At 32.9% G+C, this 21,866-nt stretch overlaps 4 protein-coding genes and 1 non-coding gene across 6 annotated transcripts; 1 reads left to right on the top strand and 4 right to left on the bottom strand.

Annotated features, from left to right (window-relative positions):
- Positions 1–1,120: 1,120 nt before the first annotated feature.
- LOC101249846 (growth-regulating factor 8-like) lies at positions 1,121–3,370 on the bottom strand. Of its 2 annotated transcripts, XM_069288652.1 has the most exons (5): positions 2,937–3,370; positions 2,732–2,863; positions 2,403–2,643; positions 1,672–2,312; positions 1,121–1,389 (listed from the first exon to the last, which is right to left on the bottom strand). In XM_069288652.1, exons 1-4 carry the CDS (start codon positions 3,145–3,147, stop codon positions 1,700–1,702), a joined length of 1,197 nt encoding a protein of 398 aa, XP_069144753.1. In that variant the 5' UTR covers positions 3,148–3,370; the 3' UTR covers positions 1,121–1,389; positions 1,672–1,699. The 2 variants fall into 2 exon arrangements, with proteins under 2 accessions (XP_069144753.1, XP_004246083.1); XM_004246035.5 differs by lacking the exon at positions 1,121–1,389 and having other exon boundaries at positions 1,497–2,312.
- Positions 3,371–6,606: 3,236 nt separating this feature from the next.
- On the bottom strand, positions 6,607–7,862 carry LOC101262444 (protein BRANCHLESS TRICHOME). The gene has a single exon (XM_004245404.5). It carries the CDS (start codon positions 7,514–7,516, stop codon positions 6,758–6,760), a length of 759 nt encoding a protein of 252 aa, XP_004245452.1. The 5' UTR covers positions 7,517–7,862; the 3' UTR covers positions 6,607–6,757.
- Positions 7,863–9,283: 1,421 nt separating this feature from the next.
- On the bottom strand, positions 9,284–11,370 carry cel5 (endo-1,4-beta-glucanase). The gene is made up of 6 exons (NM_001247161.2): positions 11,133–11,370; positions 10,643–11,053; positions 10,476–10,568; positions 10,242–10,403; positions 10,054–10,165; positions 9,284–9,985 (listed from the first exon to the last, which is right to left on the bottom strand). The coding sequence occupies exons 1-6, from the start codon at positions 11,358–11,360 to the stop codon at positions 9,498–9,500; spliced, it is 1,494 nt and encodes a 497-aa protein (NP_001234090.2). The 5' UTR covers positions 11,361–11,370; the 3' UTR covers positions 9,284–9,497.
- Positions 11,371–14,162: 2,792 nt separating this feature from the next.
- Positions 14,163–14,235, top strand: TRNAA-AGC (transfer RNA alanine (anticodon AGC)). The gene has a single exon. It is a non-coding gene; the product is annotated as a tRNA-Ala (tRNA).
- A 259-nt stretch (positions 14,236–14,494) lies between these two features.
- Positions 14,495–17,509, bottom strand: LOC101262740 (uncharacterized). Its single transcript, XM_004245405.5, has 2 exons — positions 17,095–17,509; positions 14,495–14,835 (listed from the first exon to the last, which is right to left on the bottom strand). The coding sequence occupies exons 1-2, from the start codon at positions 17,215–17,217 to the stop codon at positions 14,740–14,742; spliced, it is 219 nt and encodes a 72-aa protein (XP_004245453.1). The 5' UTR covers positions 17,218–17,509; the 3' UTR covers positions 14,495–14,739.
- Between the last annotated feature and the right edge of the window lie 4,357 nt (positions 17,510–21,866).

Raw genomic sequence — 21,866 nt, 5'->3', positions numbered from 1 at the left:
GACAACTTTAAATGTTGAGTGAGATACTCTTCCTGCGCAAAATTAAATTGAGTTAGTATAGACATAATTCAACTCACTTTTCACATTACTTCGCTATTCAAATCCAAACTTATATTACTCATCATAGCTATAATTTGTTATAATTACCACTTACGACTTACATTAACCATTAATTACGTGGAATAACTTCAAGCCACGCTTGTATAATTCGTCACATTTGTATGATTCGAAACTAATAATCCTTCATTTTATTCGTATTTGTATACGATAGTTTTTATTTGTATATGACGATAATTTCTTTTGATTTTTCAGTTTTGTCAACATATAAATTCAATCTTTTTATGTATAACTTTTTAAGTTTGTGTAAACGTGTAGTTTTCAAATTTCGTATAATATAATTTATATAATGTAATTTGTATAATATACTTTGTGTAATTGTTTAAAGTTCATATATTCATTTTTTATGTTTTTATCATATTTGTATAATTCCAGACTATATATTACTAAATTATACAAATGTACCCGTAATATACAAACTATTTTCCTCTCTCGCTCGCATCTTTTCTCCCTCTCCCAATCTTGTTCGTTAGAGTATATAGATGCATATGTATAGTATACAATTATCTAACTGATATACATATACGAATCACTTCTCTACCACTCTTTGCCCTCTCTCCTCCCTCTCCCAATCTTGCTCGCCACTCTCCTCTCTATAACATTTGGGTGTAGCTACTACAAATCATAATTAATAAACTATGACTATAAAGCGTAACTAGACTATTTTTAAATGGCTATACGTGGAAGTTCCTCAATTAGATAACCCTAGTATAGGATTTCTTCATCAAAAGCTTAGCATTAGTGTCTAATTGTAAATCATCTATTTGATTTGGACTAATTTTGGACTCACAAAGGAATCTACAAAATTGAGGTACCAGTACCGTATATCATCGAAGTATATCATTTAGTGAGAAATGAAATGACTTGGCTTTAAATAAAATGAGTGTGAAATTGCTTTGATGCGTAAGACGTAAAGGCAGCATTGGGATGTGCAGCGTAAGACAGAGATATATTGATAAGTATGAACCTCTGTTGGTGGCTATTGGCAAGTATAGGAGATGAATTTGGGTTTCTCTCAACATGTTTGCTGAAATGTAACAATTCATCCCAAAAAACAAACAAACTATTACAACCCAACTAATATATTAGGTCCAGATGGGCTATTATGGAAGCCCAAAGCTACGTTTATCAGAATTTATGCCTCAAGTTCCTCGACTCATGTAAAATATTCATGGGTCACTCACTACTCACTAGCAAAGAAGCCACAAACACACAGAGCAATAACTCGGGGACGGATTGCTGACAAATGAAAATAAATGCATTCCAGTTTTCCTGTTAAAAGCATTGTGACAGGAATAGTCATTTTCATGAAAAAACAGGAATAGTCGGTCAAAAAATAAAACCAAAGTTTAACAATGTACAATTACAATAACAATAAATCATGATCAATAGATACGTAGTCATATAGAGTAGATTGGGTTCAAGAATATTGGAGAAAACCGCTCCAATAATCACTGACATTGTGTGGTGCATATATAGATGTAGATATAGATATAGTAGCTAACGAACAGCAACCAAGTGAAAAAAAAAACATAAAACTAAGATGGACTTCACCATTTTACAAGCTGCCAAGACTGCATGATCACCCGATGAAGTCGAGTCCGTGACTACCGTTCTCGCAGGAATCAAAGCTGCAGCTGCTGGTTGCAGAGCTATTGCTATAGCCATGAGGTGAACGTAAACTAGAGGCATTTCCAAGACACAACGCTTCACCCAATGGCCCTCCAGGTGCTGTTGAACTCATCCAAGAAACAGGGTTAAGCCACTGGGACCTCAAAACCTCATCGCCACTTCTCTCAGAATCCAACATCCGAATGCCCGCTTGTGCATGTTTGTTATCATCATCCATTCCCCCATTCCAACCAGACATGGAAAGTGTTAGCGAAGTAAAAGAGCCATTGCTGCTAATACCATCTTTTGGCCAAGCATTGCTAGTTGTTCCCCTGCCCTGTAACGAGGCAATTATCGAGTTGTTACAGTGTTCATTCTTTAACTGACTTGCCAATGCCTGGTCACTGCTGCTATTACACATGTACTGATTAAAGTTCATTGGATATAATTTGGGTTCATGTTGCACTTGAAATGCAGGTGAATTTCTTGTGTTGAATCCTATTGACTGCATGAGTTGCTTGTTACAATTATCATCGACAGGGATGGTTCCACATGTGTCTCCTCTCCCTAACCACTCAATACACCTTTCATATATAAACGCAGAGAGAACCAATTTATTTATAGGAACAAAAGACCCACACACGCAGATAAGATGAAACTTGAAAATTGCCCACCTGGTTTGGTCATTGGAAGGCTGCACAGTCGGAAACTGAAAAGAGTGTCTGTTGTTAGATTTTGGAGAAGGATTGGTGTGAATTTCCACAGGCTTTCTTGAACGGGGTTTGCTTTTGTGGGCATGTCGCTCACAATATTTCTGATCCGGAGCTACATCTCTTGAGCATCTCCATTTCTTCCCATCTGTTCTCTTACACCTCCATGGTTCTGGATCCGACCCACTTGAGAACTTCAAATCCACTACACATACATAACTAACAAAATTTAGACCAAAAAAAATAAAAAATACTCTATGACTAAATTTTTTTAAAAGAAAGGGATTTTTTACTGTTAGATTGAGGTGGAGATGGCAAAGGAAGGAGTAGGTGGGGCGGAACAGGCATAGATGCCATTATGTACTTGCATATTATGAACTGTCTTTGGAACTCCTGCAATTGGGAGGCTGTAAAAGGAACTTTTCCTGCAAAACAACCCACATCTTCAAAAATAAAAAAGAAAAACAGGCTAAAAGTTGGGGGTTTTGAAAACCGTACTAGCACAAGTGTTTGACGCCCCTGAGCTCACAACATCGCTCCCCACATATTTTTCGGGCCCACTACCGCCGCTTCCTCCATCATCAGCAGTCTCTTTCAAAAAGTAGGGATGAGAAGAAGGCGCCATGAACATGGTCCTTTTATTAGGGTACGAAACTTCACTGGTCTTCATCTTCAAATCCAGAAGCTCAGTGTTTTCTCCCTTTTCCATATATTTTCTCTTTGCCCCAACCCAATTCCAAACAACAAAATGTGTAAAGGCTACTTAGATAGAGCCAAAGCTGAAAAACTACTGTTTTGTTTTCCCAGATTACAGAGGCGGTTCAAGATTTGTTAGATTGGCTTAAGTTGCCGCCATTTCATAGTGAAAGAAATTTTACAAATATAACTTTACTATATCAAGAATATTAAAAATCTATATAATTTTTTAATTAAACTACTACAATACTATCATTAAGTATGGAGTAATTATTAAGAATAGAACTGAAATAAGTGGTTAGTTATTTAATTGACTAATTAATTTTAAATATTCGTAGCAAGTAATTCAAATTAGAGTAGTCTTTTATTGGGATGGACGAGAGTGGACGTTGTTCGCATGTGGAGGTTAATGCATTAATTCTAATCCCAGAACAAGATTTTTAGTTGCAAATAGAAAATCACATGAAACAGATTATCAATTTGGGAGTGGCCTAACCTACATAGTTATTGCTCCAACTACGGACTGTTTGGGACGCAATTGTTAATAAAGCCTTGTACAGAATTAAAGACATCCCCTCTGTCCTAAAAACATTTGTACCTTTTTACTATTTCCATTACAAATTTTTAATATTGACCAGCTCCATCCCAATTGTTGAAAGTTTAATCAAAAATTAATTATTTAAATATACATTAATTATTAATTTGTAATGATATAAATTTTAATATATTATCATAGTATATCTAATAAAAAAAAATTATATTTAATTATTAATTAATAAGACAAATAATGGGTGTAAACCGACGATTGATTGACCAAAGAGAGGAAGGGTTAAAAAAAGAAAAGATTAGACATGACATTAGTGTAAAGTACAAGTAGTAAAAGAGTCAACGGAGTAAAATAAAGAGAGTAGTTGGAGAGAAAGAAAGTTTAATTAATTGTTTTAATTTGATATTTTTTTAAAAAAAATTAAATTTTTAAAAAATAACTTATAAATATTTTAAATTTTAACTTTTTGCATATCCAACATACTAATTAAATTTCTTATAAATTGACCATATAAAAAGGAAATTGCGATGATTCAAAATAAATTGATGTAGTGTAATCAATAGTATGCTTTTTGTTATAGTATTGGGAAACGTTATTTTTGAGGTACAAGTGAGCCCTTAGATGAGGCGGGGACCAACATATGTCCACCTCAACATTTTGTGTTATTGCATTTTAAGTCCCTTCGTCTTTGAGTTATTGCATTTCATATTGCAAATTGCAATGGTCTAATGATTAAAATGTCATAATTCAGATTGTGTTTGAATTGTAGTACACTATTAGTTTTCTCTAATTAAATCTGTATTATAGTATTGAAATCGAATGCCATTACTGGTAATATTACAAATTCATAAGATCAAGAAAGAAAAAAGTAGTTTAAGTGGATACAAAACTTAGCTAATAGACAAACAGAAATTGAATACCTATAGATCATAGTACTGGTGTTGCACTTGTAAACGAAAATAAAATGGTAATTATAAAATTATATATAGGTAAATAGGATAATACCATACCAAGTGGATGCTAACTTTGATTACGTATTTAATATTTCAAATGTGATCTCTTCAACCATTTATCGTATATGCTAATATCTTCACAAGTTTCAATTTTTTTAACGATATTGTTGTTTAGCATTCTTGGTTGGTTAATTAGGTTACCTTAATCTGCTGGTCTTTCACTTTACAATTTCATTTTAAATTTTCTTCCACTTGATTTTGCGTTTTTCAATTTCAATTTTTGAATAAATGACAATCAATTTGATTTGATTTGGTTGGATAAGGCGATAAAAAAGTAACCAACTATTACGAAAAATGAGAAGCAATACGTGAAATCTCTTAAATACTTTTTTCATATTCAATTTACATGGTTGAATTAATGAACACTAATCAATAAAATACTCACAAAATAACAATATATTTTTAATGAGATAGTTAAAACAAATCAACAAGAATAATTTTTTACATCTAATATCAATAATCAAAATGAAATATAGATATATATTATGTGTTTGTTGATTTCATATACCAAGAATGAAATGTATTATACATCATTATAATGTATAGTATTAAATAATTCAAAAAAAAAATTTAAGTATTTTGATTTTTGTTTTTTAAATACCAAATAAAGTGAAAAAAAGAAGGAAGTAATAACTAAAATTCGAAACATATTGAAGTTAAATTGTCATTCTATTATATATAATTTAATTAATTATTTAATCAAATATAAATATTTTAACCACATAATCCCTTTGATAATTAAATTATTATGTTCTTGATAAATGAGAACATTAATATTGCTTTTAATCATGATTATAAATCTCATAATTTAAAAAGTTATGATTACGTACGATGTATGTTATTTATTAAATTAATAAATTTATGTTATCTTGAGCTTGTAGTTGTAAAAATTTTGCAAAAATTGAAGGGTTGACTTTTTATTATTCAATGCAGATTATTATATTTGTCAAATTCCTCCATATATCAACTCACACTTTTGCATTACTCTTCTTTTACTCAAACATACTTCCTTCTTCATGGTTAGGTAAATACATTCTACTGATTTTTTGTTCTCTTTCTCTTATTACAATTTTACATTTTCATTTTAATTTATTGATACCTTTTTTCCTAATTCTGTCTTTCCTTTATTTAATAGAAGTTGTGTGCCATCCATATTATAATGCAAAAAGAAAATTTTACTTTATAGTGTTTTCAAAAATAAAGATATAATTGTTGTTATGTATTTCAAGTTTTTTCTTTAATATACTATATACGGTTGAATGTTGATGTATGAATTGAAAGTTTCTCAATGAATTGCATGGATTATTGCGAGGTTAAACTCATTAGAAATACATATTCGTATTATGCTTTTAGTTTGATATTTGTGGGTATTCTTTTTCTTCTTTTTCATATCTTATACATGTCTTCCAATTTATATTACAATCAAAATTTTTTTTTTTTATGTGTACAACTAAATTTATAACTATAGACTTATATTATGCAACTATATAATATGGGATATATACACATGTCCGTCCAGATACAAATTCTCAAAATAACGATAAAGCTTGGAGTGGTTAGGCAGAATACGAGCCCAAATATAAAAGGCCCAAACACACAAGTTTAGGAGACCCGGCCCAATAAGGATCAAATTGGTTTCGAGTTCATAATGTTAGGTTAGAGTGTAACTATAAATTGTAATGAAAAATAAGATTGAGAAGCTGATGGTCACATATTTTGGTCCCAATAGAAGTGTAGGTTGATAAGTATTTCTAAATTGCAGTAACTAAATCATGATGCGTGTGGGTGCTTCTATCTTTTGTTTGTTTAATGATGAAACTAACAATGACAGTAGTGTTGTACGTTTTTATCCAATACATGGAATGATTAGGTGTCTGTCCTATGCTCTATCATTGCAGTATGTATGTATGTATGAGTTGTAACGATAATCATACAATTTCCAAGTGGTAAGATGATAAAGTTACAGAGAATTATACACAAAAAAACTGACGAATAGAAAATAGATTCTGTAGGCGTAACAGAAGGAAGAAGAAAATTTTGGATCGAGTAATAGTAGTATGTTATTATGAGGTTGTTAGAAGAGCATTGGATGGGATAGGAGGAGACTTTTGTTTGAGTAATAATCGAGCCTTTTGGCACTCCAACTTTGTGCTCCAATGTCTGCTTTTGGAACTAATAGCTCTCACAACCTTTGGGAATTCCACAAATCCTTTGATCCCTCGTTTGATGTGTGGATTTTCAGCTTCTTTGGAATGGTTTCTTCCATCGTGAAAATTACAAGACTTGGATTGCTCTGTTTTTAACCTTTCCAGTTCCAACAACTTGTCTTCCAATAAATATTTAGCCTCTGTCAGCTTCATTTGAACTCTTTCCTCCCTCATAACCTCAGCCACCCGCACCATTTTCCTCTCCTCTTCCATGTCTTTCCTCAACCCATCTATCTCTGCTTTATCCAACGAGATATGATTGGCAAGTTGTTTGCATACACGCTCCAACGCTTGTCTCCCTTTTTTCTCTTCACACAGCTCTCTAGCAATCTTCTTGTTCACGGTCTCCAACTTCTTACGCGCCTTGCGCTCATCTTCTACCTTGGCCTTCAATTCAGCAACCTCACAGTCCATAAAGGTGAGATCCCAAAAGGATGATGCAATTTTCCTAGCAGATATCGGGAGATTGAGTCGATGAATCTTGTGCTGTGGAAGAGGATTATTTAGTGAATTATAGAAAGGGTTTTCGTATAGTTTCCAGGTTGGACATATACAAGGAGGGATAATGTGATCCTCTAAGATGCCAATAGACTTATTATTTTCTTGCCTTCTCATCTTGTTCCAATTCGGGTGGGGGAGTTTCTTGCTTTTATTTATAATAAAACACCTTTGCTAGCAATAGTTGCTTTTTGGGTTAACTTTCTTGCTTTTGCTTTTAAGTAAGCAAGTAATAAATAGGAGTAGGGACATAATGTTGTGTCCTTCCAGCTACTGAAATTGCAAAAAGTAGAAAAAGATGTTAGGTGCCCTCCTCCATTTTATGTCTTCTTCAACATTTTACAATATAGCTTTTCACATGGAATTTGGTTGTGATGTTTCTCATCTTAATTAGAAAAACACTGCATATCCCAAGAACCATAGGATACCATACTGTTACAATCATTAACAATTTTCAATTCCTGTACATAACAAATTAAAAAACTACAATGTATTAATAATGATCTAGTCTTACCAACTAGTGTTATTTTTTTATGACAAAAGGAGGTGAGATGGATACATGAGCAATTTTATCTTGGTCAAGTGGGCATGTAAGGAAGTGGTGAAGTCATGATTATGCTCAAAATTTAATAAGTACTAGTAATATACATGAAATAAAGTTAACATTTAACATACATACAGAAAATGATTTCTCATTCATTCGACATACATAACATCGACTTTGATGTAGGGTAATTTTGTCTAATCCAACTAAGGATGCTCTGTCCTATAGAGCTTTTAGCAAGAAAAAGGTAAAGACATATGGTTATAGTGAGTGAGGGGTCCAAATAGTTGTTTTATGATAGTACAAATTGTTCCACATGGATGGTCTCCCTTTGTGTTTTCTCTTCATTCTGTCGTCTTCCTTCATTAGCACTTGGCTCTATCACACCAATACTTGGGCAATAAACTTGCTGGATGTATTCTCTGCAACGCCATAATTTATTGTCCAAAAGGAATACTGATCATAATATAATGCACATGGTGGAGTTGATTAATGGACCACTAAAGAACTGCAGTAGCAACAATTGGTGCCTAATTAGATTGAAGAAAAATGAGTGATTATGTCTTTTCTTCCTATACTAAAGTATTAAGTAATTATAACCCAAAAATGTACCTAGATATGATATCTATGATCAAATGTTAACAGAATGAAGTGGACAAAAATGAACAAGGCTATAAATAACAAAGAAGATTGGGCACACTCACTTTGTAACATCCATTGAGAACTCTCTACTGTAAGGGATTAGGATATGTTCCCTAAAGCAATTCATTGTTCATCTCCACAAAAGTAGTAGTGTTACAACAAAATAAGAGGTCAATTTTCATATTTTAATGTGTAACACTGACATAATTCTAAGCAGGACGGCCATCTACATTACATTTGAAGCTATGTGTAATAGACTTCCATCAGTGCTTATAAATATGAAAGCGATAGTTAAACAACAACTATCAAGTGATTCTCAAATCATCAATCATTATCCATTGAGTTTATCATGGTCATCTTCCAGTGGTATTGAAAACTTTGGTGTTGATTTAACAGTTAAACTAATTGAAACAAGGATAAGATTTAAGTTCTGTTCATGTGCTCAAGAAAAATAGAGTTACATGTCGTACAGGAACAAGTCCTATGAGTTGAATTGAACAAGAAAATAATCCAAATTCAACTTTGATAGTTGGCAACTTAAAGCATGCGTAAGTGATTCTAATAGAGCAGATTATATTCATTTTCCCAAGATAAATGTTTCATTTTTCGAGTGTTGCCTCTTAGTTACTTACTGATTTATGATTCTACAAGAAATTCATTGTAATTGCTGGCTGAGTATTCAATTTGGAATATGTGAATAATAAGTCTGGAAATTCATACCAAGGGTCTTAACATTCCTAGGAAACCACCAAGGAATTCCTCTTGCTTACATGCATAGAAGGACCTAAATGTGTAACCTTCATTTTACAATTATGTTGAGCTACCACGGGACCATACTGATTTCTTGATCCTCATCTTCTGCTACAACACTTACTTTAGTTAATAAATTATGTGACTCCATCCACTACTACTTTAATTTGGTGCGGATAAGAAAGCAAGGGCCCCAACTAGTGGAGCATTAATGTATGTAGCAGGCTCCGATTGCTGATAATTGTTCCTGTCATCTTCAAAGTTATCTCTACTATCAGGACCACCCACGATGGCTCCAATGAGAACGTTTGGATTCGGCGACCCCGAATTCAAAGACTGGAATCCATCATTGCAGCCAATGTGACCAGGATGTGCATGCACTGATGGTAGAGATGAACCTCTATGGTGCACGCGAAGTGGATACTTGTCTCCAAAACCAACCATGTACGATATTTTTGCTGGATTATCTCCTAATATGTAGTCCACTTGTTTCTTTGCAAGCTCAACGAGCCTCTCTGCAGGAAATCTTGAACTCCCACATGACACATCCCCTCCATTTGACCTCAAGTATTTGGCATAGGTTAATAGGAGAAACGATGAAGATGTCACGTATTGGAGATTACTTCCACTTCCTTTGTATAAAAGTCCTCCTGTACACACATATGGATCCATTGATACATATATATTATAGTTTCACTATTTCAATTTATGTACCGACCTGGGGTATACTGAGCTTGAAAGCTAGGTGAGCCTGGAATCAATGAGCAGATATAGTTGTCTGAGTGAACTTTGTATGCTTGGAATTCTTGACTACTCTTCTCCAAAAAGTCCTATGTAAAGCAGGGGGAAGATAAGAAGAGAAAAAATTAAAGTTGAAGGGGAAAAAAAAAGAAAAAAAAAAGGAACCTTTGATAGTATAATTTTGGTTCCAGGTCTCTTGTCATCCCAACTGAAGGAGTAGTCATCATCATTAGCACCCATAGTTTGACCATTGGATTGGATATAAGCAAGATAAGAAGAGTCTTGTGAAGCTCTATGAAGCCATGATGCTCCCCATAGAAGTTCATCCTGAATAAAATTTCATAATGTATTTAGTATGAAATTTAACTAGTGTTTATTCACTCTAAAATTAAGTCTTACATTGTAACCAGAATAAGAGCAGTAAAATGGGCAGACCACTGAACTGAGACTGTCACTATAGGAACCTCTATACTTGTCTGCAAAAGCAAACACCTGCAATATAATATTGCAAACATAAATATATATGTATATAGCACAAAATACAAAATGTATAATATATGAATTACCTTTTGTGCAGTACGCAATAATGACGAGGAATAAGAAGGGTCAGAATCTTTGAACACAATAGAGGCAGCAGCCAATGCAGCAGCAGTCTCAGCAGCAACATCAGAACCTGGATTTTGAGGGGACACTTTGTACACGTTGCGAGGCGTATCCATGTCCTCAGGTCTCTCCCAACACCTGTGATCTTGGTTGGGGTCTCCTACTTGAACGTATAACGTGTCGGGGCTAGCTGTGGCTGCTTTAAGAAGATAATCGCTACTCCAACGAATGGCTGCTTTTGCATTGTTAAGTTGGCTATGCATGGAGCTCCCAAATTCGATGACACTCCATGCTAGTAGAGTTGTGGTGAAAGCCATTGGCAATCCAAACTTAACATTGTCCCCTGCATCATAATATCCTCCTACTAGATCAACCTAACAAAAACAAAGAACAGAGTTAGTCTTACAATGATTAAATTACACTACAACTTTGTAGTATATATTTGAGAATTACATGGTAACCGGAACCATCAGATAAGCCAGAATCAGCCCTCCACTTAAGGCGTTGATTCGCAGGCAATTTTCCGGATCTCTGTCCCTCAAAGAAACGAATGGATTTGTCAAGAGCATTAGAGTAGTCTTGAGAAGTGAAGGCAAAGGCAAAATTATGAGAGAGATTAAGTAAGGTGAAGCATAGCATGAGCATGTTTAAAGAAGCCTTATTAGCATGAGCATGAGCCATTTCTCAGCTTATGCTTGTAAGTTTTATACCTGTTTATATAGAGTAGTCGTTGGTAGTTGAAGAGTTCGTTGGTCTATTAGAAAACTATTTTTTTTTTTAAAAAAATATAAATAATAAGTAGATAGTTCAATTCACGGGATCAACTGCGACAAACAAGACGAATTTATTGAGTTAAAAAGAGACTTATCTGCTTTGACATAAAGTCAATAAGGACAAGAAAAAGACTGTTCAATCTCGTGATTAAAAAACACATTTTCTCTCTTCACTTTGAATATATATTATACTATACCACAATTCACGGCGACGATAAAAATGTGACTTAGCAAAACTCACAAATCACACTGGTTGAAACTTGTTTTGATTACCAAAACTCAACCTCCCAATTTAGTTAGCGAGATTAAATCTTTTTGATAATCTCTACCCCATATAAAAAGGACAAGCCATCTTTTAAACTTCCATTCGGTATCTGCGACCGCATTTTCGAATGAAAACATACTGACTAAAACATGTAGCCTCATGAACCAAAATGGATACTTTGTCAGAAAAGAGTGTTGTTTTGGCGTTTTAGTTTTGTAATTTTCCTGTCACGAGACTTTGTTCAACAACACTTTGGGGAAAAAAAAAAGATTTTGGCTGGCATAACTAACCTCTACATTCATAATAATATTCATGCATGTGACCAATTTTATTACTAAGAAAAACATACACAAGTCTCTAAAATCTTTATCTCTCTCACATGCTTTTCTCATCTATCTATCTATACCCTCACACAAGTTTTTCTAAACAATTCTGGTTTACATTTAGGTTAGCATGTGCCTACTTTGATTATTTTACGGTACCTTTACTATTTTGAACATACAATACACGACCTTATAATTTTAACAAAAGTAGTTATATATGAATTAATAGAAAAGGTCAAAAGTGATCACCAATCTTATACAGTACTGGCTTTGTAAGAATGATCTTCCATGTGGCTGATTATCTTATTTGTCAACTAAAAACCTGAATTAACAGGAAAATGTCCACCCACTAAAATTAATTTTTTTGGACTTGTTATAACTATACTATTCCAAGTAGTTAAAGAAATGTAGCCCCGTGCTTCATTTTTAATTAAAGACAGACTCATTTCAGAGACCAATTATAGTAAACACTTGTTTCATCTTCCATAGTAACTTTAACATACTAATTTGCAAACGTACTTTCTCTCTTTCACGGGAATTTAAGAAAATAAAAAGAACTTTTAAATCGTATAGTCTTAAATTAAAATCATATCAAATATACTAAATTGTCCATTAATTTTGTGACTTTAAATATGTCACATGAAAAGTTGAAAGTAAAATATTACCAAAAAAAGAAAGAGATTATGATTCTTTTTAAAACAGACTAAAAAAAAAGGAGGTCATTCTTTTTTAAACGGAGGGACTAATAAAATTATGATGACAAAACATCTTAACCCATCCTCGCCGATCTCTTAAACAAAATCTTAATTCATTTTCTTGAACAACCTTTTACCTTCCATTAGGTAGGAAGGGGACATTGATCTTTACTCTTTAGTACAAGTTCTGAAATTATTGTAACACGTCCATCACAGGTTAATTTTGTTAGGGTTTATTCCCATTATATTTTAAGTTTTATTTTAAAAAAAAGTCTGGAGTATCACCATAAATCTTTAATTTCTCTTTATTTTTAGTTTATTCTTTTTTTTAGAGGAAATGTTTTAAATTGGGGACCCATCTTTTCATATTTGTAGAAACCTTACCTCAGAACACGAACCGTTCGTGTAAGTTGTTTTTAAGTAAAGACAGAATAGAAACACAAATTAAAAACCTTCCTCACTCAAGGAAGGAAAAACCTCGTTTTATTAATTCAACTATAAGATTTTGTGATTACAACTCAATAATCAAAAGTCTTATCTCTACTATTCCCTCGATTGACTCCAATCAATCTCACCAAAAGGCCAAACCCACCTTTTGTTACAACTCTTACTAACACTCAACCCTACAAAGAGCCAAACCCACCCTTTGCACAATAAACTGTAAACTACAATTAAGAACAAAAAAAAGACCAATAGTTCTTCGCGATAAAACCTTCTAACTCAAGAATGTTTTGTCCGTGGCAATCAATCTTGAAGACCTCAGTTTGATGATTAATTCCCTCTTGTTCTCTGCGTGAAGTCGTGGATGTTTTCTCTGTCTCGTGTGCTTCTTATAGAGTTTTTGCCTTGTACAATCCCTACTAATAAGGTAAGAGAGTTATGTTTAAACAAGGATTCTTTTTTAAATTAGAATCCTTATTATACACAACTTCCTTCCTTAATAATATATTTAAGGTTTTCCTTATTTATATTGACTTGTACCTTTAATATATTATTTTGACTTTGACAAATAACTCTATTTTACTGATCTTGGACTTCTTTCGCTGCGTACATTTTCTACTGTTCTTTGCGCTTTTTGTCTATCATCAAAACGAATTAACGATTCTATCACATTCTATCAATATTAATAGAATCCACAATATGATCGTTTAGAGAATTTTATTTATGGCGAGATTTTCTCACGATATATTTAATATAGATTTTCTCCCATTGTATGAATGTTTTGACTGTAGTAGAAATTGATAAGAGACCCAGAACTCATGAAATGAATGTAGTAGATGTCTGATAATAATTGTTTATGAGGGAAGACGCATGGGTTCGAACCCCATAGCCAGCAATTCTCTTTTTAGTACTAATTGTTTCTATTTGCTAACTAAACATGACTTGAGAGTTTGGATTTTGTTGTGTTGTTACAACACACACAACTAGGGGATGTAGCTCAGATGGTAGAGCGCTTGCTTAGCATGCGAGAGGTACGGGGATCGATACCCCGCATCTCCACCTAATCCTTTTTTATTTGCTTTTGAGTACCATGAAAAAGCTACCACCCTATTGATTTTCCTTTACAGTACCATGAAAAAACTACCCATTAACGGGAAGAGCAGTCTCTCCCTACAAAGCTAAGTTAAGTTCATTTTTAAGGCGGAGGTAAGGGTCAGAAGAAGTATTCAAATATAAGCAAAACTTCCAACTGCTATTCAAAGTTACCCAGAATCACCAACAATGATAAATTGTAGCATATGATCGATCATCCAAATAATTGAGTGTCTTCAAGCTTTCATCTTATTAAAGGAAGGAGAGTTGATAAACTTTAAAGAGTCAAAATTGACTTTAAGTTCACATTACCACCTCCCATCATATAGCAAAACAATACAAAAAAACTTAACTTCATTAAGCAAGTCATGAAATACATCACAATGGAATCAGAACAAACAACTAGAACCTATGAAAACTATTTTGATGCCTCAAAAGGAAAAGTATCCACTGGACTCTCATTAGAACAATCTACTCAGTAGCTTCCACGTGTTTCGCGGCATCAGCTTCTTTCAGCCTTTCCAAAGTAGAAATGCGACCATTAAGAGATTCATAGACATCATTCATCTGGATCAAAGAAAATAGTGAATAGATGTAGATAACAGAGAGACTCCAGCTGAGGTAACATGTTGCAGTTCAGATTGAAGGAAAAGATGCTTGAAGAAATTGCTCTTTTAGTCCATATTGATTAATCACCAAGTTTCATTTTGGCCTTTCAAAATAGTACTCTATCTTTTCATTTTTTGCAACTTCCCATATCATTTACAAAAGAGTTTCATGGCTTGTCATCTTTTGGCAGCAATACATAAGGCTTAGCAAAGGAACATGAGAAAGAGAAAATTCTCAACTTATACTCCATCCATCCTAATTTAAGTGTCTTAGTTTGACCGAGCACAAAGTTGAAGAAATATTGGGAGAATTTTTAACCTTGTACTCTTAAACTTGCCATGTTGAATGTTGGATTTGGGAAACTTGCTAAATATAGAAAAGAGACGCTCTTTTTTTGGGACGTTAAAAAGGAAAGTAAGACACTTAGATATAGAAAAGAGGGCTTCAGCAACTATTTGTAGCAACATCTCATAGATCTATGGAACATGATGAATGTCGATTTCATAGGTATAAAGTTGATGCTAGAAAAATAATCATTTTCCCTCTATTTAATGTTCAAGGAAACACAAGAATGGTAAATAGATCATTTAATACAAATTGCAGGACAAGAATGGTAAATAGATCATTTAATACAAATTGCAGGATTTTAAGGGTCAAGCTACAGTTTAGTTGCAACCACAAAAACTTAACCACCCTCGATGTTCACACCCAACCAATGAAATGTAAGACATATATCCTTTATATAAGGATTTATCACTTAACCATGATTAAGTAATATGTATCATCACATTTTGTATCTCTTAAAGTTAAATTGCTTAGGGTTGTGCAAGCATTAGGTTCAAATTACCATCTTTTACCATCACTTCTGCACTTATTTTGGGCATCAAACTTTCACAATTCTCTTGACCATTGAAATGATCCTTACTAGACCTACTAGGGTTAGAAACAGAGAAGAAGAGATGTCCTATGAAGTTAAGAATTAGTAGTAGTAAACTTTGGGACAAAGGGAAGTGAAATTAAGAAACAAGAATAAAGCCTCGAAAACATGTTATGAAAGTTTATCTGCAAATTAACATTAGTGGTTCTAAAAGAAAGTGGCCAAAGGAATTCAATAAATGGCCACATTTGTAAAAGGAAAAAAAAAAGATGTATATATACATAAAAATGGAATCATGTTCCTTCTCTATTCGTTCTTTCCTCTAAAGTTTTAGTTACCACTAGCTAATTTTACATTTCCACTCTTTACCATACTAAATTGATGCTACTCCATACTGATCATTCCTACATCATGTCATTATATACTACCATAATCCTTAAATGATCAACTGATCTTAATTCCATAATGACTTACTCAATCTTCTTTCAGTTATCATTAGGATCCTAACTAATATTTGTTGTACCCGTTCTACTAAACCAGCCAAAATGACTAATTTAATTTCCTGTTTGTTTTTGTTAGGATCCTAACTAAAATCTGTTGTCATATGCTACTGAACAATCCAAGAATAAGTCTCTTCACGCATCGCCAACTTTGGTACTTGCCTTGAAGCACCATTATCTCAATCCCTAGGTAAACAGGCTTAGTGTCATTGGCACTTGAACAATTGAATGAAGCCGCCCATATCAAAATAGATAACCATTATAAGATAACCCATATTTAAGGATGTCAAACATATCAACAGTAATAGTCGTGCTTTGACAGCATGGTGATTGATTTTGTTGAAGTATATAACATTCTGACTTAGAAATGAAAACTGCAATTTGCTAATTTTTACCACTAAAAAGGGCACAGGTTCACCAATTACACATAGATTACTGTAGCTAAAGTTTGAAGAACATACTCCATTTGGGACCAATATGCTCCAGGCCACTAGCTATGTTACATCAAGCTACAACTAAGTACAGAACCCGTAATTGTTGCAAACACTAGAGAAGAATAATATGTTGACTGGCAATTCTTCCAACAGCTACCTTATATCATAATTTCTCTCACTAAATTAAACAGAAGAGTTATTTCCATGGATTTTGTTCATCAACACTCGGGTAATGTAGAAAATTTCAACCTAATTTGATTTTGTAAGGGCAGCCCATAGCACAATTTGAAGTCAGGAGAAAAAAAACATTATTTCAATGAATATCTATAGAGAAGTCCACTTTAATTCCAAACTATTTTTTTGAAATCAAACACAAGACGATATAAAAATACAAATAAAAAGGAACCTGGTGAGACATGGCATGATGGGCAGTTTGGTAATCCTTGTGGAGAAGGTAGAGACCGCCGGCCGATGCCACAGCAGCACCGGCGAAGAAGGCTGCAAATCTGACCCTTAAAACGTACCCCATTTTTTCTGAATCTGCACTGCCACTCTTTACGATGTTGGTATTTAGGGAAAGAGAAACGATTTTTTTTTTTCTGAATCTCCGCTTATACTTTCTTTTTCATAAATAAACACATTAATTGCATATAATACAATTTCTTTTTTTTTAAAAAAATAAGAGATAATATAAAAGTAGAGATAAATATAGTGCATTGACTTATTTCTAAATTTAACACACACTCTAATTAATAGGGGGAAAAGAAGAAAGAGATCACTACTCAAAATATTATAAGTATAACTCGTTTGTAGATATGAATAATGTAAAAAGAAAATCACAGAATAGTATAATAATTTTTAGTCGATGGCTTATGAATATTATATATATAATAGCTTCATGTAAAATTAATTTGAAGAATATTTCAAATAGAATATGAATATTAAATTTTTCTTCCTCATAAAACTTTGTTGTAATAGAATTGTTTGTTCAAAATATAATGATTTTTGCTTGGGATAATGGTATATAATAGGAAACTAATAATCTAAAATAAATAAAGTAGCTACGGTTTGATTTAATTGTGCTCCATAGCAAACGTTAGTCAAAGTTTGCCATTCGCCTCTCTCCCAAAAATCTCGTTCGCCACTCTTCCTCTGCTCGCCTCTCTCGCTTTATACACAGGAGTGTATAAAATCTGTTTCTGTTTTGTATAAAGCGAGAGAAAATTGTATATACACATGCAAAAACATATATCTTCGTGTTATACACTTAATTATACAATTTACAAACATTTTACTTCAATTCAATTGTAGACAAATGTAAATTTTATACAAATATTGCAACGAAAAAGGCCAACGAATTATACAATTGTGAATCATACAATTACAGAGAAATACAATTTTCTCTCGCTTTATACAACATAAGTGTATATATTGTGTTTTTGTTTTTGTATAAAGCAAGAGAAAAACATATATCTTCTTGCCATACACTTATAATTATGCTATATAGATACATTTTAATTCGATTCAATTGTATGCAAAGCAAATTTTATAAAAATATTGCAGCGAAATAGATAGCAAATTATACAATTGTGCATTATACAATTGCAATGAAATAGGATAGCGAATTATACAATTACAGCGAAATAGACCAGCAAATTATACAATTTAGGCCAGCGAATTATACAATTGTATATGTATATCGAATTATGTGGTTTTATGTTTGCAATGGAGCGTAATTATATAAACTTTGTTATAATATATAAATATAAAATTTTTGTTTGCTATATGTGAAAGTTGTCCTTTTTGCTATCCTAAAGAAAAGAAATATAAATAGTTGGGCTTAATATCTTGGATTTGGACAGGTAGAGGCCCGTCTTTCCAAAGAGCCCAGTTTTTACTTTTGAAAAAATGAATATGTAATACTAACACGTGGCAGTTGGAAGTCCATTAAGGAGGCTCTCCACAACAGCCAACTACTTGCAGTTTTTTTATTTCCATTTAACTTATTGTTAATTATGATTAGCTATAGAATGCTTCTACTTTCTTTGATTCCAACTCAATTATATACTAAACACAAATGTAAATATTGTTTCGATAAAAGAAATTTATGTAATAGTTAAAACTATACTAAATATAATAGGAGTATACCCATTAATTAAACCCACAAAAGAAATAAGAAACCAGCTCATTATTAGTTGTTGATAGGTTAGGTCTCTAAGGAAACAGTTTATTAGGCATCATATATACCCTGGCCAATAGTTCATCACTGCATGCATGGCATTGCCCATTGGGCATTATGTATTCCCAACATCCAACAACACCTCATTCATATTATTCAATTCAATCTTCTTCATCCTTTATTTTTATATATAAATATCAATCTGTATACTATTAAGTTTTAGGATATCATGATCAAAATCTACCTGTTTCCATCATTTTCTTTGAACTTTTATAAAAAATAATTATAAAAGAAAATTTTCTTTTGATCAGAATAATAAATAACATATTTCATGCTGTGTTATTTTATTTTTTAAATATTTTTACCCTTTTAACTTTAATACATTTTACTTAAAAATGAAAGGAAAAAAAAAAAGAAGATCAATTTATTTTAAAATAAAAAGGATATAAAAAAACTTTTGAATTCTCTAACTAAATTCTGCCCAATGTTTATGCCATAGCCTTACCCGTTGTAAAATTGTGACAATGTTGTTACGTATAATTAATTAGGTTGCAGTTGCATGCATGGTCCAAGCTAGCTAGTAAAATCAACAATGTAACCCAAAAAAAAAAAAACTTTTTCTAATGATCTCTGATACTCTTCTTGAAAAGTGGTGTAAAATTGATCAATTTAATTAAATACAGCAGAGTTGACTTTCTGTCATTATTATTATTAGGCATTATGCCATGCCAGAAAGTATTCTTATTTTGACTTCTTACTGTATCTGCATTTATTTCTAATATCTTTTTGGTGCGGGAAAATAATTATGTACTCGTAACATCGACTACTGACATTAAAATTAATCAAATACTATATATTGTTCGATAGAGAGGAACCATAGTGAAAGAAATTGATGATAGATTAATTAAATCATGTCATTAATTACTTAAGCAACACGCTAATGCACACTTATAATTTCACCAAGATGAATTAGCTCTATGAGCTTGGCTTAAAAGTCTTTAAGTTGTTAACGCCTTATGTAGGTACAGGATAAATAAAATACACTTAATTGGGACATGAAAAGTCTAAGGAACTATGGATGTTAAGACGTGAAAGATCTTTTTATTCTTAAATTAAATATAGACTTTAATTACTTTGAACCTATGAATAAAAGAAACTCCTATATATTAGACAGTCCATTCTTAATTCATCTAACGAGTCCTACTCGACGATGATTATGAATTTTGGAACCAAATAGCTAATTAAGTACACTAGTTGATCTACAGACATATAAATAGGTATAACCTACTTGATGGAGATGAAAAGATTACCAAAAATAACATAGTCGACGATCATTGGTGAATTTCAGTGAATCATTTAATTATATGAGAACGATTGAAGTCGATGTCATGTATGTACAAGCTAAGGTGGAATGAGTACATTTAATTAGGGCATGCAATGTTGTAATGAACTATACAAATTATATGTTATTACGTACCATAACTTTCTATTCTAAATTACAGATTTTAAATTGAGTTTGTGAGTATAAAAAAATTCTAGTTGATGATTCTTTATCCTTCTAAAGAGTTCCAGTTCAATGAAAATTCAAAAATTATTCAAGCTAGTTGATATATTGAAACGGGATAGTTAATTAAATACTAGCTAGCTAGCTACAAACAAATAAAGATGTATCAACTATGTTAAAACTTGTTCACCATTCATGCTTGAGCTTCCATGATCATAACAATGAAGTTAGAAAAAGGAAGAAGAAGAAGAAGAGAAACAGTTGCAGAATTGCAGTAACAGAATTGAGAGGAAAATGAAGAAAGTGTGATGAGTGAATTGAATCAACCACCTTGTATTGTATGGAGATCATGTATTTATACAAGAAGAGAATCAAAATATCTAACAAACTCATCTAACAAACTAGTGGACTGAAATAACAGAATTAGTTAACTAACTAACTATTCTAACTAATTAATTGAAATGGCTGAGCTAACTAAACAGTTATATACAATTAATTAACTAAATCTTAACACCCCCCCTCAAGTTGGAGGTGTGGAGAACACAGACAACTTGTTAAGTGCTGCAGAATGCTTGATTCCAGTCAATGTCTTAGTTAACATGTCTGCCAGTTGGTTATCAGTACTTATGTGATGCAATGATATGAGCCCTGTCTGAAGTAAATTCCTCACGAAGTGACAATCAACTTCAATGTGCTTAGTGCGTTCATGAAACACTGGATTTCGAGCCATATGAAGGGCTGATTGACTATCACAATATACTTCTATAGGTCTGCGTAATGGCAGTGTAAGTTCAGTGAGCAATCTGCTGAGCCAAACTAGTTCTCCTGCAACTTTCCTCAAGGCTCTATACTCTGCTTCTGCTGATGATAGGGATATGATCTCTTGTTTCTTGGACTTCCAGCTAAGTGGACTGTTACCCATTAATACAATATAGCCACTTACAGACCTCCTAGTATCTGGACATGCAGCCCAGTCAGAGTCACAGTAAGCTCTGATGTTGTAAGACTGATCTTTGGACATAAAAATTCCTAGTGTAGGATCTGCCTTAAGGTACCTCAGTAAATGAAATGCTGCTTGTAGATGTGGCTGTCTAGGATCTTGCATGAATTGGCTGAGATGTTGCACAGTATATGAGATGTCCATTCTAGTGTTGGTTAAGAAATTCAGTTTTCCAATGAGCTTCCTGTAGAAAAATGGTTCTGTTAAAGGTGTTCCTTCCTTTGCATGAAGTTTGATTGTAGGATCAAGTGGAGATGAACAACTGCTCATATTTCCAATCTGGTAGTCCTTCAACATGTCAAGAACAAATTTTCTCTGAGAAATGATCAGTCCATCATTTTTATACAATACCTCCATTCCAAGAAAATAGTGCAGTCTCCCTAAATCCTTGATTTTAAAATTGTCATGAAGAAATGCTTTGAGGTCATTGATTTCAGAAACACTTGTTCCAGTTAAAATCACATCATCTACATAGACAGCAACAAAAATAGTGGA

This window comes from Solanum lycopersicum, chromosome 8, assembly GCF_036512215.1.
Source record: "Solanum lycopersicum chromosome 8, SLM_r2.1".
NCBI lineage: Eukaryota > Viridiplantae > Streptophyta > Magnoliopsida > Solanales > Solanaceae > Solanum > Solanum lycopersicum.
The sequence above is the reverse complement of the archived record's forward strand: the minus strand, read 5'-3'. Positions and strand labels throughout refer to the sequence as shown.